We start from the raw sequence: 16,551 nt of genomic DNA on the forward strand, positions 1-16,551 counted from the left end.
AGCCGCTAAGGCTTGATTTTCATAAAATGCCTTTCTTTCTGGGAGGAATTCTGTCCTTCTTTCGCACCCTCCACCTGGGATGCGCACATTTCTCAGGTTCCTTCTTCCTCCTCTTCTTTCTCCATTGTTTCCATCCATGCTCATCATGCAACGTGGGCAGCGTAGTTAGTTCTCCCCGGACGGGCTGAGCCGAACTACCCTAGGCTCTGGATTCTAGTTAAATCCACGTAACTCAATAAATATTTTTCTCCAGGCGGGTGTAGTCGATGAGAAAGGCTCATCCCCCTTCTACCAGAACCAAGCCTGGGATTTGCAGTTTCCAGTGTCCTAGACGGGCCTGCGAAGCGAGCACTAACGCACAGTCTCCGATCCATCAGGCGCGTTCTGATGACGTTCCAAGGCCCGTGCGAAGCTCCTGGTCTAGGTGGTAGTTCTCCGGCCGAGGTTTCAACTGGGTTCCTACGACGGGAGAACTACATTTCCCAGAATCCCGCGCGTCGGCGCCCTCGGAAGCGCGCGAGGTCCTGATTGGCTGGCGAGCCGGCCGCACGCGGAGGAGCCCCAAGAGCAGCTCTGTTGCGACAGAGGCCGAGCGGCGAGGCCCAGTGAGTTGGGGGAAGGGGCGCTGTAAGCGGGGTGGGGGTGGCGGCCAGTAAGGGGGAGGAAGGCTGGGGCCGGAGAGAAGAACCGGGGTCGGAGTGGAGGAGATGGAGAGAGAGGGAGAAGGAAAGGACTAAGGGAGAGAGAGAAAGGCTGTTGGGCTGGGGTGGGGGGAGCACGGAATCCGGGTGGCTAGTTGAGCGCACCTAGAGGGAAGCACCCCCATGGCCTTCTCCTCCCACCCGGGGCAGTAGGAAAGCGTCCCGGAGAGAAGCCGGCCCAATGGCCAGGCGGGATGATGGGGAGCAGGCCCAAGGCGGCTGGGACGAGGAAGCCGAGGAGCGTCCAGAGCCAAGTTGCGGGGAAATCGGGGACTGGCAGAGCCTGATGCACGAATGCTGCATGCAGCGTCTTCAAAAGGCGCAGTGGTGGAATGGGATCGCCGGCTGGGGCGCTGCTTGCGGGGCCCAGAAATGTCCTGCTTGGAAAGCGCAGGGACCCCCACCTACCTGGGCGACTGAGCCCCGAAGGAAACAAGCTTGGGAGCCCCGAGCTGGATGAGAAAATTCTCCTTCGGACTGGAGTGCCTTCCGATTTAGGGTTTGGGGTGTTTGCCCCCCTACTTCAGGTTCCCCGGAAGACTAGCCCACCCCTGCAGTTCGTTCGCCACCATGCCCTCCGACCTGGCCAAGAAGAAAGCAGCCAAGAAGAAGGAAGCTGCCAAGGCGCGCCAGCGGCCCCGCAAGGGACACGAGGAGAATGGGGATGCTGTGACAGAGCCACAGGTGGCAGAGGATAAAAATGAGGCTAATGGCAGAGAGGACACAGGTGACAAAGCCTGGTGGTGCCGGGATGTGTGTGTGTGTGGGGGGGGGGGTTGCTGGGACTTGCTGGGGCTTCTTGTAGAGAATAAGAGTTGGGTCCTGGAAACTTCCAGATCACTAAGAGCATAAGGTTAGAGCTTGTGCATATGAGCTGGAATCTAAGTGTATGGCCCCTCTGGTAGCCAACAAACTCCAGGCTTAGCTGGGCCACTTCAGATCCCATTTCTAGGAGGGGATGGCCACTGTACCAGGCTCTTTGCCATGCCATCCTCCTTCCGGGGCTATGACTGAATCAAAGGAACGCTCCACTGTGCCATGGTTTTCTTCTGTGAAGGGTGCTCCTGTTCCTGAAAATTTTGTGGCATCTACCCCAAAGTGCTAGTAGACCCAGGACTGAATGCTGAGGTGCTGTGCACATCTGTCCTCTGATAAATGGCAGTCTTTATAGTAGTGTGTAGTCATAGGCATACAGCGGTTGACAACTACTGGTCCTGATGGAGAAACATGACAGTAAAGAACATCCTAGGCTTGGGAGCTTGCTTATGTTTCCCCTAAGCACCACCAGTGGTTTCTGAATGCAGAGCAAAAAGTGGATGTGTTCCCAAAACAAACAAAAAAAAAATATTCTAGGTCTTGGTAATCAGTTCCCTGCCTCCTGAGAACAATTCCAACAGGTCTTTTTGCCATTCAGATCTTTATTGCCCCTTAAATTGTCATATTTTTCTTCTTTTCCCAGGGAAGTTTTGACTACCACAGATTTAGTGTAACATTTAATATTTAATGTTGCACTTGACTTCCCCTTGCTTTAAAGTTACATTTGACCATCCAAGAGAGCAAAGTTGTTACCTTGTTACGTTGAATACTTTTTTTCTTTTGGAACATGGTTTGATCTTTGTAAGAATTTAGATAAAGCCTGAGTGTGGCAAGAGGCAAGGCGTGGGGCCTGGCAAGCATAGGGAGTCTGCCTGGCTCACGCTATCCTAGAAATGACCGTAGTTCGATCACCAGCATCCCCTATGATCCCCCAAGCCAGGAGCGATCTCTGAGGAGTAACCCCTGAGCATCACTGGGTGTGGCCAAAAAAAAAAAAAAGAATTTAGATATTTTGGTTTGTTGAAACTTGTAGATAATTAGTAAAAGCTTGAAGAGGAGATAATCACTCATGCAAATTTGAACTCATATAAAAAGATGCTAACAAGACAGAAGAAAGTGGAGTGGTATAGAATAATATTATTTAGAATAAATAATATGGGGCCGGAGAGATAGCATGGAGGTAAGGTGTTGCAAGTCAGCCCCTGAAGAGGTTGACTGATGGAGGGATGGAAGATGAGGCCTTTCTCTTCCAGCTCGGAGCACTCGTCTGCCATCCTGTCTAGCTGACGGTTCTGAGGTGAAATGGCGGGTAAACAGCTCGCAGACAGTCAGGCTTGTGGAAATATTAGCTTTATTTGGTGGACAAGACTGAAGTCCAAAGACTCAGCCTCAGTTCCAGCAAAAAAGCCTCGGCCTTCCACAGACCCTTGTTTTTATCCCCCAGAGTCAGGTACCACCCAGTGGTGGGATCAGATACCAACCAATGGTGGAAGCAGAATCAGGTACTACCCTAGGGTGGGGGCAGAATGCCAGGTCACACCCTAGGGTAGGGCACAATCACCGATCAGTTTAGGGTGAGTAACATAGTAATCCCCTAAAATATTTACATACACAATAGTAAGGCAGTTTGCCTTGCATGCAGAAGGACCGTGGTTCCAATCTCGGCATCCCTTATGGTCCCTCGAGCCTGCCAGGAGCAATTTCTGAGTGTAGAGCCAGGAGCGACCCCTGAGCGCTGCTGGGTGTGATCCAAAAACCAAAAACAAAAAAATAAAAACCAAAAAAACCAGAATAAATAATATGGAAGACAGACACAGGTGGTGTAGTACATGTCTTGGATGTGGCTCTTGGATTAATCCCTGGCACCAAAGGTTTGGGTGATACTCAGTGGCGCTCAGGAGTTACTCAGAAATCACTCCCAGGGCCGGAGAAATAGCATGGAGGTAAGGCATTTGTCTTGCATGCAGAAGGACGGTGGTTTGAATCCTGGCAACCCATATGGTCCCTTGAGCCTGCCAGGAGCCATTTCTGAGCATAGAGCCAGAAGTAACCCCTGAGTGCTGCCGGGTGTGACCCAAAAACAAAAATAAAAATAAAAACAAACAAAAAGAAATCACTCCTATTCCTGGCAGGCTCCGGGGAACCATATGGGATGCCGGGAATCTAACTGGGCTCCGTCTTGGGTTGGCTGCATGCAATGTCCTGTGACTGTGCTATCACTCCAGTCCCAGAACTTTAATTTTAAACGGTCATTTATATATATCTAAGAGTCTTTTTGTTAGTTTGGTTTGGTTTGGTTTTAGGCCACACCCGGCAGTAGTCAGAGGTCACTCCTTGCTCTATGCCCAGAAATCACTCCTGGCAGACTTAGGGGGTCCATGTGGGATGCTGGGGATTGAACCCAGGTTGGTTCTGGGTTGGCCACATGCAAAGCAGACACCTACCTGCTTTGCTATTGCTCCAAACCATATCAAGAGTCTTGATTCTCCCATTTGCCCTAGAAAGCATTAAGAAAGCTTGCCAAGTCTTGAGTTAGAACATAAGGTTCTCTGCTCTGCCTTCTCAATGGAGGCCTGTGAGAAGCCTGTTAACCACATAGAAAATAAACTTTGGGAGCCTGAATGATAGCACAGCAGCAGGGCATTTGCCTTGCATGCGGGCGATCCAGGACAAACCTGGGTTCGATCCCCAGCGTTCCACATGGACCCCCCCCAAGCCAGGAGCAATTTCTGAGTGCATAATCAGGAGTAATCCCTGAGCGTCACCAAATATAGCCCAAAAATCAAAAAAGAAAAGAAACTTTGGAGCAGAGTAATAGTATAGCAGGAACGAAGTTTGCCTTGTGCAGGGCCTACCCAGATTCTGTTCCTAGCATCCCATAGGACTCACCCTGCACTGCCAGGGAGTGATTCCTAAATGCAGTCAGGAGTTACTCCTAAACTTCACTGGGTGTAGCCCCCAAACAACAAACAAACAAAAGAGAAACTAAGTTCTTTCCTTCTGTCAAAACATGAACTCCATTTTGCAAAGTTTACATCAGGCACCTACGCTTCAATGAATAGGGACAGCATGGTCACGGGGTAATGGCCAGTTTCTGCCTGGCCACTGGAGTAGAGCCCAGGGAGTAGCAGGGTGGGCATTGGTGCTCCCCTGCTTGGCCTCAGACAGCCTTGGGTGTAGCAAGAATGACCTTGCCATCCACACCTCTTCTGCCAGCCCCAGCTGATCTCTTTTTTTTTTTTTTTTTTTTTTTGGTTTTTGGGCCACACCCGGTAACGCTCAGCGGTTACTTCTGGCTATGCGCTCAGAAGTCGCTCCTGGCTTGGGGGACCATATGGGACACCGGGGGATCGAACCGCGGTCTGTCCAAGGCTAGCGCAGGCAAGGCAGGCACCTTACCTCTTGCGCCACCTCCCGGCCCCCCCAGCTGATCTCTGAGCTCTCTGCCCTCCCTATTGAGCTTTTATCATTCTGGGCCTTCTGCTGCAAAATTGCCAAGGGGGTATATGTGAAAACTACAGGGCATTAGAAGTTAGAGGATTCTGTGCTCGCTTCGGCAGCACATATACTAAAATTGGAACGATACAGAGAAGATTAGCATGGCCCCTGTGCAAGGATGACACGCAAATTCATGAAGCGTTCCATATTTAAAAAAAAAAAAAAAAAGTTAGAGGATTCTTGGGCGTGAACCCAGTCTCTTCTGTGCTCCTCCTTGAAAAAGTGCCTGGACCTGCTTCTCTCATTGTTTAAAAACTCAGGAGGGACCACCCTTGTTTAGGGCACCCTGTGGTGCAAGGAATTGAATTTTGGGCCTTGTGCCTGTTTGTTACCCCTTGAATATGCATCTACTGCTTCATCACTGCCATGTTTTCTTGGTGTCATGGTTCAGCGATGGTGTGAATACACAGGTGGTTGCAGTGCCAAGATCCCCAAGAACAGCATTATCTGGGTCAGTCTTGACTGGTAGCATGATGACTGCAAGGTCAGTGATGCCCCTCCCTTATCTCCACCTTGCTATCCTGCTGACCCACTTTCAACATGCATTCCCTTGACAGATGTGGGCTCATGACATAGATCTGGTGCTGGGCTTTCAGGTGGTATAAGTGACAACTTCGCTGCTTACTTCTCAGGGTTCTCTCTCACACAAATGATTTGCCCTCTGCCCTCAGACAGTGGGACCCTGACAGACACTCAGTAGGACCTAGATCTCATTTAATCAGCTTAAATTCAGGCAGACTTTAAGGGGGCATGATATGGAGTCACCCTAGGTACAGAGTAGACTCAGCTCGTAACCAGCAGGAGATAGTCCTTGCACAGTAAAGGTCCATCCTGGCAAGAAATGTGACCATACCTGACCATACAGATAGTCGCAGTGTGGGACCCCTTGCATCTCTGAGACACTCAGTGTGGGGCTGGGTTTTTGTGCTCTGTGGCACTGCCCTTGCTGGCCCTGGATTTTCTTTCTGAGCTTCTCGGAAACTATAGAAGAGGGTTTAAGCTTGTGCCTGTCTGGTAACTCCTGGCTTTGGGGGTGGAAACTGAATGGTCACCCGAACCTTTGCATGGTCAGTGCTGCCACAGCTGGATTCATACCCCTGACTATGAAGCTAGTGCATGACTGCAACAAATGCCCAGGTCTGCCCCCTTAGTCATGGTGCTTGCACGTTCCTGGCTGATTTAGGAGAGTCAAGAATTGTTTATGTGGAGAGGTAGGGGGCATTTGCCTGGCATGCAGAAGGACGGTGGTTCCAATCCCGGCATCCCATATGGTCCCCTGAGCCTGCCAGGAGTGATTTCTGAGCACAGTAGCCAGCAGTAACCCCTGAGTGTTGGCCGGGTGTGACCCAAAAAACAAAACAAACAAAAAAACAAAAGTTTCTTATGGGGCCAGGGAGATAGCACAACGGTAGGGCATTTGCCTTGCATGCAGCAGATCCAGGACAGACAGTGGTATGAATCCTGGCATCCCATATGGTCCCCCGTGCCTGCCAGGAGCAACTTCTGCATGCAGAATCAGGAGGAACCCCTGAGTGCCACTGGGTGTGACCCCAAAACAAAACAGAAGAGTTGTTTATGGCACCAGGCACCACAGCAGACAGAAATGCCACATGTGCTACATGTGGTTGCACTAAGGATTAAACTCTGGACTGTGTCTGCAAAGTAGGTGACTAAACCCCCTCTCCTAGGACTGACTATCCAAGCTGTCACTGGGGATCCAACCCCATGGGCCTCACACATGCAAGCAGGTGCTCTATGCCATGGAGACATTCAGATTCCTGGGATTAAAATTTGGGAGGAGAGAGCCAGGGGTGCTGGGTCACACTGATGGAGCTGGGGACTATTCTCTAGGGGACCATGTGGTGCTGGGGATTGAACCAGTCCACGGAACTGTCCCAAGCCCAAAATTTAATGCCTTAACAGTTGGAGGTTTGTTTGTTTTTGCTTGTTTTTGGTGTTTAGGGCTTCACTGGTGATATTCAGGGTTTACTCCTAGCTCTGCACTCATGAATCAAGTCTGGTGGTGCTCAGGGTATTAGCACCAGTGAGGTGCTGGGGATTGAACCTGGGTCAGCCTTGTGCAAGGCAAGCACTTTCCCTGCTGTACTATCATTCCAACATCCACAATTCTAGCCCAGAAGTTTACAAACCGTTTGATCTACCACTCCCCTTTCAGCGGGGTAAGGAGAAGGAAAGCATTATGTACTCCTCTCTGCAACCCTGCTTTGCATGAACCATCCCTCCATTACACCCCCATTTTCCCAGTGTCCCTGGACAATGGACTGTCCCTCTGGTAGCCATTCCTCCCAGGGCATTGATAGCACCTTGAACAAAGATGAGTTAAGAGGGAGGGTGGGAAGTGAAAGGTACATTGACTGAGTAGGGTTAGATCCAGGCCTGTGCAATACCTGATTCTGTTGCACTTGATCTTGAGTCCAAGTTGGCATGTCAAGCTCCTTTCACTACCCACACCTTCAATCTAAGTTAGGGCAGAGCCATAGATAGTCCTAAAGGCTGCTGGGGTGGCCCCTAGGTCCCTGATTCTGTGGAACACAAAAAATATAATCGGGCCCTTGCTTTTGGCTGTCGGCTCAGATGATGGGCATGGCTCCCAGCTGAGTGAGTACTGTTGGGGTACCCTTCCTGGCTTCTGTCAAACTCACAGGCTGGCGCTCTGAGCCAAGCCATCTGCATGCTCTGAAACCCTCCATGTGTCCCTGCCCCTTTCCTTTGGGCTCTCTAGAGGTGGACTTGTTGACCAAGGAGCTGGAAGACTTTGAGATGAAGAAAGCGGCTGCCCGCGCTGTCACCGGTGTCCTGGCCTCTCACCCCAACAGCACCGACGCCCACATCATCAACCTGTCTCTCACTTTCCACGGCCAGGAGCTGCTCAGTGACACCAAACTGGAGCTCAACTCGGGCCGTCGGTATGGCCTCATTGGCTTGAACGGCATTGGTAAGGGGCTGCCTGGAGTTGGCTGGGGAAGAGGGATACGCTACAGGGTCAGTGCCTGGTTGGTGCTGGAAAAGGGGACAGATACAATGTGGAAGCCAAGCCGTATGTGCCAAAGGCTTCTCAGGGGTGCAGGGTGGGTGGGCATGTAGGGCAGTCATGAGGAAGATAGCACGTATTTGGGGACTGGAGGACAAACAATTGTGATGGGGAGGGGATGAGGGAAGAGTGAGTTGGTGGTGCCCAGGAAGAACCAGGGTCTGTCCCCCTGCCGCAGGGAAGTCCATGCTGCTGTCTGCCATCGGGAAGCGGGAAGTGCCCATCCCTGAGCACATCGACATTTACCACCTGACGCGGGAGATGCCGCCCAGCGACAAGACGCCACTGCACTGTGTGATGGAGGTGGACACAGAGCGGGCCATGCTGGAGAAGGAGGCCGAACGGCTGGCCCACGAGGATGGTAAGGCCTGAGGCTGGCAGGAGGATGTGGGGAGCCCCCTGCTGTCCACTCACAGCACCCCCTCACTCTTCATGCCCACAGCTGAGTGCGAGAAGCTCATGGAGCTCTACGAGCGCCTAGAGGAGCTGGACGCTGACAAGGCGGAGACAAGGGCATCCCGGATCCTGCATGGGCTGGGCTTCAGCCCCGCCATGCAGCAGAAAAAGCTAAAAGACTTCAGTGGGGGCTGGCGCATGAGAGTGGCCCTGGCCCGGTGAGTCTCCTGCACCTTAATACTGGGATATGGGTGGTGACATGATGGGCCGGGTATGTGCAGGTGTGAGACTAAGTTCCTGATCCTGTGGTCCAGAGGGACTCAGTGCTAGATCTTCTGGCATGGTCTCTAAGAACTGAGGGCCAGCACTGTGTACAGGGTAGTGAGGGTTGTTGCTTCTTCCACATATACTGTGTAAGAGGGAGGTAAAGTTCTGCCTCCTCCTACATCCCCTACCTCCATGTTACTCCCCTTTCTGAATTCATCAACCCTCTCATCTTGTTGAAAAAAAAAAAAAAAAAGAATTGCACAGCTATTGAGAGCTCCAGCCTCTCTACCCTTACATAGCCTGGCCCCAAAATGTGTTTCTGCCGACCATCCTTGCCATGGTCTGCGCTGCCCTGGGAAAGCCGCTTGGCCACTCATGAACAGCACCCAGGTTCTCAACCTGCTCCAGTGCTGCTGACCTGAGGTTGGAGTTTGGTGTCTGCACCACTTCATGCTCATATGTGGTGGCTTTGTGCCGGACAGCCTGCAGATCTTGTTTGAATATTCGATCTGTGGAAAGGACATTCTTTTTTTTTTTTTTTTTTTTTTTTTTTTTGGTTTTTGGGCCACACCCGGTGACGCTCAGGGGTTACTCCTGACTATGCGCTCAGAAGTCGCTCCTGGCTTTGGGGGATCGAACCGCGGTCTGTCTCCTAGGCTAGCGCAGGTAAGGCAGGCACCTTACCTCGAGCGCCACCGCCCGGCGGAAAGGACATTCTTAAGCCTCCTTTCGGGGTCTGGCCACCCCATCAGATACAGATAGGGCTACTGTGCATGCATACTACTTAACACTTTATGTCCGTAGCCTCTTGTCTTGCCACTGAGCATGTATCTCAGTGCAGAAACCTGTAGGTTCAATAGCTTGCACAGCCTGGCTGTGAGTATGCCTCCCTTTGCCACTTAGTCTATTTCCTTTTTTTGGGTTTTGGGTCGCACCTGGCAGTGCTCAGGGGTTACTTCTAGCTCTCAGTTCAGGAATCACTTCTGGTGGGTTTGAGTGATTAGGGTGCTGGGGGTTGACCTCAGGCTAGCCATGTGCAAAGCAAGTGTTCTCCCCGTTGTACTCTTGCTCTGACCCCTCAGCCTATTTCCTGCCCTTTTGTCACTGCCCGTGGGCTCGGGTTTCCCTCTCAGTACCCCATTCCTCAGAACCTCAGCACTTGCTTCCGCCATGGTTCACCGTCAGTGTCCCTGCTGTACTGACGGGCATCTTTTTTCATTTCTCGCAGAGCCCTCTTCATTCGGCCCTTTATGCTGCTACTGGATGAACCCACTAACCACCTTGACCTTGATGCCTGTGTGTGGCTAGAAGAAGAACTGAAGACGTAAGGGGCCAGCCAGGGAGCGGGCAGGCGGGTAGGAAGAGGTGAACCAGGAAGAGACACAGACACCCAGATACTCACTGAGTGAGCTGAGCAGAGAGGAGGAAGGATCTGGGATAGTGAGGCAGCCAGAGTAAGGGGTTGGGGGCCTGGCTTCCTTATTTGCCATAGCTGATGCCCCAAGGATCAGGCCAGAGAAGGGGTTCCCATCTGTACGCATGAGGCAGCTGAAAAGTTACATGGCCAATATGCTGTGTGAGTGGGCTGGCGCTTTGCTGGAGGCCTCAGCAGTCTCCCCCACGACTGGGAATGTCTGTTTTAACTGAGAAAAGCTAGTATACAGAGATTCTTTTTTTTTTTTTTTTTTGGTTTTTGGGTCACACCCGGCAGTGCTCAGGGGTTTTTCCTGGCTCCAGGCTCAGAAATTGCTCCTGGCGGGCACAGGGGACCATATGGGGCACCGGGATTCGAACCGATGACCTCCTGCATGAAAGGCAAACGCCTTACCTCCATGCTATCTCTCCGGCCCCTACAGAGATTCTTTATATCCCCGATGTGGTGCTGGGGGTTGAACATATAGTCCAGCTCTGGCCTGGGCTGTCCTTATTAGCGATGTCTTCTCTGGTCTTGTACAACTAGAACAGAGGTGAGGAGACCCTGGGTGTTGCTGTACCTCAAGGCCTGTCAGAGAGTGTCCTGTGGCTAAGAGGTGTCCAGCAGCTGTGGTAGGGGCTGTGACTCAGGAGCATGCAGCAGACAGGGTGGGATCTGGGGCCCTGCTCTCTTGGCCTGGGCGGCCTCCCTGACTGACTCTCTGACTTTGCAGTTTTAAGCGCATCCTGGTCCTCGTCTCTCATTCCCAAGACTTCCTGAATGGTGTCTGCACCAACATCATTCACATGCACAATAAGAAGCTCAAGTATTACACGGTGAGTGACCCCTGGCATCTCTGTGATCACCTCTGTGCCTCTTGAGCACTCAACATTCTCTTTTCCAGACAAATCAGACTTTGGGTTGGAGAGGGCACACTAGGCAAGGCACTGGTCTTGCTTGTGGTCTACCTGGGTTTGATTCCTGGCACCCCATATGGTCCTGAGTACAGAGCCAGGAGAGATCCTTGAGCACCACTGGATGTGGCCCCACAACTACTAGAAGAGGTAGAACTCAGTCTTGGCTTCCTATTATGATCAAGGAGACTAGGAAGCCCACTACCATTTAAGTGCTCGCAGCACAGAGGCCTGCTGCCTGCCCACCACCCGCCTTGCCCCCCGCACTGGGCCTGATGCCTAATTCTTGTGAGAAATGGGGCTCAGGCTCCAGCAGCCACTGATTTTTGCCTTCCCCTCAGCTTCTCAGAGGAAAACCAAAGGTCATTTTCGCTCAGAGGTCTACTGACTTGGGCCAGTAGAAACTGGGACTCCCGTTCATAGAGTTATCTTAATCATTTTCTTCTCTGGGTTGCTTTTCAGGGGTTGTTTTTTGTTTGTTTGTTTGTTTTTGTCTTTTTTGGAGAGGGAGGGAAGGGTTATTGGTTTGGGGGCCACACTTAGGAGTACTTAAGGTTTACTCTTAGCTCTGTGTTCAGCTTGTGGTGGATTCACTAGACACCTCCCATTGAGAGACCTCAGGTTGAAGGCTAAGCAGCTTTACTGCATGTCCTCTTTCTCTCCTGCACAGACTTAAAAAGCAGGGTTAGGCCTCCTAAACCCTAAGTGAGATGGCAGAGTTGACTGCTAACACTGCTTGCCTGGCCTGGCCTATGTCCCTGCAGGGGAATTATGATCAATATGTGAAGACGAGGCTAGAGCTGGAGGAGAACCAGATGAAGAGATTCCACTGGGAACAGGACCAGATCGCACACATGAAGGTAGGGGCCATAGAGCCATCAGGCCAGCCCTGCCCGCTGTGGTGCTGAGGGACAAGGGATGTCGTGCCCAGTGCGTGGGGCCAGCCTGTGCACCGCGCCCCTCTGGCCTCTTTCAGAACTACATCGCCAGGTTTGGGCATGGCAGCGCCAAGCTGGCTCGCCAGGCACAGAGTAAGGAGAAGACACTGCAGAAGATGATGGCCTCAGGACTGACCGAGAGGGTCGTGAGCGACAAGGTGAGTGGCACAGGGCTGTGGGCCCTCATCAGGCAGTGCCATCCACTGACAAAGCAAACTGTGTCGCTTTTCCTAGACCCTGTCCTTCTACTTCCCCCCATGTGGCAAGATCCCACCACCTGTCATCATGGTGCAGAATGTCAGCTTCAAGTACACTCAGGATGGGGTGAGTGTTCAGGATGCTAGGGTGCCCAGGGATTAGGGCACATGGTACTGGGGCATGGTCCTGGGGACACAGTGTCCAGGAGCCTCCTGCTCACTGACTGCTACACCGTGGGGTCATGACACTTCCTATGAGGTGACCAGGACACCTTAATCAGGACTTAAGAGTGGCTGACATCAAGGATGTGTCAGGCCAGGTGGGCCATGCTTGACCTGTCACCATCATGGCCCCCACCTGAAAGGATTTGGGGGGAGGATTGAGGTCAGCGCCCTAACCTGATTGGTACCCTTCTCTCATCTCACCCATCCCCTCAGCCTTCTATCTACAACAATCTGGAATTCGGGATTGACCTGGACACAAGGGTGGCTCTGGTTGGGCCCAATGGCGCTGGAAAATCCACACTCTTAAAGTTGCTCACTGGAGAGGTAACTCATGCCTAGGGTATTGGGGGGCGCGCGTGTGTGTATGTTTGTGTGTGTGTGTGTGTGTGTGTGTGTGTGTGTGTGTGTGTGTGTGTGTGTGTGTGCCATCTTCTGGGATGCACGGTACAGGGTTGTCACTGGGCACGTCTGTGACAGAATCCCAACTTCAATGCTGCTCCGTAAGCAGAAATTCTGAGCATGGGTGCTGGATCCTAGCTCTTCAGCTTTGAGCCCCTTCCTAAATATCTTGGTACCAGTGGAGATGCTGAGAGAAAAGCATCAGAAGGTTTCGAGTCTTGTTGTGACATTGCTTCCTCCTGTGTGTGTTTGTCTATCTCTGCCCAGCTGCTGCCCACAGATGGCATGATCCGGAAGCACTCTCACGTCAAGATCGGCCGCTACCATCAGGTATGGATGTGTTGAGGGGTGAAGGGGGGGGGCAGCCAACTGGGACATTAGCAGGGCTTCTCTTCTGAACTCCCACATGCCACTTGGCTGCTTTGTTCTTCCTGTAGCATTTACAAGAGCAACTGGACTTAGACCTATCACCCTTGGAGTACATGATGAAGTGCTACCCGGAGATCAAGGAGAAAGAAGAGATGCGCAAGATCATTGGGCGATATGGTCTCACAGGAAAACAGCAGGTTCGTGACAGGCCTGGTGCAGTGGCAGAGTGGGCGGATGCCAGGAAGCTAGGAGGGCATGGAGAAGAGCTGGGACAGGATATCAGGAAGCTAGGGAGATATAGGGACAAGACGAACCCTAGGATGCTAGATCTTTGGATTCTTTCCTCCAGAGCCAGCCCATATCCCCATGCTGGCTGGCTGCCAGAGCTTGTAGGGTGTTTAAAGAATGGGAGGGTCAGAGTCACTTACTGGTTGTGAGTCTCACCGAGGACAAGCCATGGCACCTGATGAAGGGGCGCCAGAGACCCAGACAAGGATCAGAGCCACTCATGGCTTACCGATTTGGGCAGGAGTAGCCAGGACTACAGATTAGCCTTGTTTTTTTTTTTTTGTTTGTTTGTTTGTTTATTTTTTTGGTTTTTGGGTCACACCTGACAGTGCTCAGGGGTTATTCCTGTCTCTGATGCTGGGATTTGAACCACCGACCTTCTGCATGAAAGGCAAACGCCTTACTTTCATTCTATCTCTCCAGCCCTTACAGATTAGCCTTGTGACACACTGGTGGCTGAAATGTCCTGTTGCTTTGTGATCTAGAACCTTCCTGGGCCATTCCTGGGTTGGTGGGTTGGCAGGAGGCAGTGCCAAGCTAGAGCAGTGCCCCAAGTATCGTATTCCTCTCAGGTGAGCCCTATCCGGAATCTGTCCGATGGGCAGAAGTGCCGTGTGTGCCTGGCCTGGCTGGCCTGGCAAAATCCCCACATGCTCTTCCTGGACGAGCCCACCAACCACCTGGACATTGAGACCATCGACGCACTGGCTGATGCCATCAACGACTTTGAGGGTGGCATGATGTTGGTCAGCCACGATTTCAGGCTCATCCAGCAGGTGAGGCCCCAGGCCCTGGCGCCCAAGAGTGGGGTATGCAGCCAGGACTCAGCCTAGGTGAGCGGTGACTGGCTTAGCACAGCAGCTCTGAGTGTGTTGAACAGCACTGCTGCCTCCAGGATTGTCCAGCAAAGAGGCCCCAGCAGGCACTGTAGGGAAGTCCTTGGATTTCTGGGGAATGTGAAGGACACTGGACAGAGGATATAGCCACTGGGCAGGTTCCAGCCCAGCCAGAGAAGCAGGAATCCGAGCCACCCACAGACCCTGGCTCAGAAGGCTCCAGCCCTGCTGGTTATTGTTTTCTTGGGCTAGGTCACCCCAGAGAATGGGGGTGTGGGGGAGGTATGTGGCAAGCTGAGTGGGGTTCACTCCCCAGAACCCAAGGAACAGGCCCCAGGGTAGGGGCATCAGGAGCCCTGTTTGAGTCCCAGCTCTTTACAGGTTGCTCAGGAAATCTGGGTGTGTGAGAAGCAGACAATCACCAAGTGGCCCGGAGACATCCTGGCCTACAAGGAGCACCTCAAGGCCAAACTGGTGGGTGAGGAGCCCCAGTTGACCCGAAGGGCTCACAACGTGTGAGAGCCGCGGGCTGCTCCCACACTACCACGGCACCTGCCCTGCTCCTGCCTTAGCTGCTCCGGCCTGTCTCAACCCATCTGCTTCCTGCTCCTCCGCTTCTTCTGTCCATGTCTGCTGTGGCCAGCGCCAGTCCTGGCTGGACAACCGCCCGGCAGTGATACGGTCAGGGCGCCCACGGCCCTGGGTCTCAGCAACAAAGGAGCCACCGAACACCCTCGTCTTCCGGGTTTCGTGGTGTTGGAGGGACCCCTGACCCTCCAGCCCCACTGCCCCTTTCTCTCTGCTTCTGGTTCAGAGCTCTGGGCTGAGCCTCCATCCTGGTCGGTTTTTAAATAATTATTTAATGGTAACTTGTAGACCTGCGTGTTATCTGCAAAGTGCCCAATAAAGGAGGAAGCCGGCATGCTCCGTGCCTTCCTTCGAGGGGTTCGGTTCTCCCTGCCTGCCTCCTCACACCCCTTCTCCGCCGAACCCGACCACAGATGAGAGAGGTGCCTAAAGTGGCCAGCATTGAGATCTTCAATGTACCCTTGCTCGCTTCCTGGGATCCTCTGCTCCGGACTGGGTCAGGCAGGATAAGCCATGGGGTCTGTTCTGGAGCCTGTTTTGAGCTTCAGGCCCTATACTTTTCGTTGTTGGGTGGGGATTAGCAGGGACAGTCTAGATGAGCCTGTGGTTGGCGCTGTGGATGGGGTGTAGAGAGCACCTCACTTTTAGAGCCCCATTCCATTGAGAAGGCAGCATACCATCCTGACTCCAGCAGTTGCCCTGAGGGGAATGGGAGGCTGCAGACTCTGGCACGAACCCTTGAGGGAGGCAGCCAAGTCCTATGGTAACTCGATAGCCCAGGACTGATGGGACAGGGAAGCACAGAAACGGGATGCTGTTTGGCAGTGGTAGGATGGCTCTAGTCCCCTGGAAAGGACAAGGATTCCCTTCCACCCCACGCTTGCTTTGTGCCTTGACTAGGAATCTGCACTGTGCCCTGGGAATACAAGCTGAGTCTGGGGGAATGAATGAACCTCCCTATTCAGTGAGGGAGGAGGCATGACAAGGGACTGTGTACTGAGAATGTCAATCCTGAGACTTAGAATCTGCAGGAAGGAGATGCCAAGCTAATCACTTTGACTGCTGAGAAAAAGCCCATCTTGGAGATTTAAGAACACTTTAACAGGGGCCAGCGAGGTGGCACTAGAGGTAAGGTGTCTGCCTTGCAAGCGCTAGCCATGGTTTGATCCCCTGGCGTCCCATATGGTCCCACCAAGCCAGGGACAATTTCTGAGCGCTTAGCCAGGAGTAACCCCTGAGCATCAAACAGTGTGGCCCGAAAAACCAAAAAACAAAACACCACTTTAACAGGCACCAGAGGAGGGGCCAGAGCAATGACACAGCAGGGAGAGCACTTATTTTGCACGAAGATGTCCCAGATTTTATCTTGTCACCCGATGTTGACCCCTGAGGCCCTCCAGGAGTTATCCTTGAGCACAGAACCAGGAGTAACCCCTGAGTGCCTGGGTGTTGAAAGAAGGCACCAAGGCACAGATGGCCTGACACTGGTCTGAGCACCACTGGATGTGGCCCTAACATCCACAACTGTCCTTTGAGGAATGGAATGAGAATTGGGTGGACAGGTGGGCCCATAGGCTGTTCTCACCTGCCCCAGGTGAACCCCATCTCCTTTTCCTCCCCACCTGCATCACCAGTGAACTTCAGGGCTTCCTA

The 16,551-nt window shown here is 52.6% G+C and overlaps 1 protein-coding gene and 1 non-coding gene across 2 annotated transcripts; both read left to right on the top strand.

Annotated features, from left to right (window-relative positions):
• Nucleotides 1–545: 545 nt before the first annotated feature.
• Nucleotides 546–15,232, top strand: ABCF2 (ATP binding cassette subfamily F member 2). Its single transcript, XM_049777858.1, has 15 exons — nucleotides 546–605; nucleotides 1,229–1,428; nucleotides 7,759–7,971; nucleotides 8,246–8,428; nucleotides 8,510–8,681; nucleotides 9,959–10,054; nucleotides 10,878–10,980; nucleotides 11,823–11,918; nucleotides 12,035–12,154; nucleotides 12,231–12,320; nucleotides 12,632–12,742; nucleotides 13,085–13,147; nucleotides 13,255–13,383; nucleotides 14,047–14,250; nucleotides 14,692–15,232. Exons 2-15 carry the CDS (start codon nucleotides 1,272–1,274, stop codon nucleotides 14,827–14,829), a joined length of 1,875 nt encoding a protein of 624 aa, XP_049633815.1. The 5' UTR covers nucleotides 546–605; nucleotides 1,229–1,271; the 3' UTR covers nucleotides 14,830–15,232.
• Nucleotides 5,062–5,168, top strand: LOC125996784 (U6 spliceosomal RNA). Its single transcript, XR_007491467.1, has one exon. It is a non-coding gene; the product is annotated as a U6 spliceosomal RNA (small nuclear RNA).
• Nucleotides 15,233–16,551: the final 1,319 nt, after the last annotated feature.

The sequence above is a fragment of the Suncus etruscus genome, chromosome 1 (genome assembly GCF_024139225.1).
Source record: "Suncus etruscus isolate mSunEtr1 chromosome 1, mSunEtr1.pri.cur, whole genome shotgun sequence".
In the NCBI taxonomy this organism is placed as follows: Eukaryota; Metazoa; Chordata; class Mammalia; order Eulipotyphla; family Soricidae; genus Suncus; species Suncus etruscus.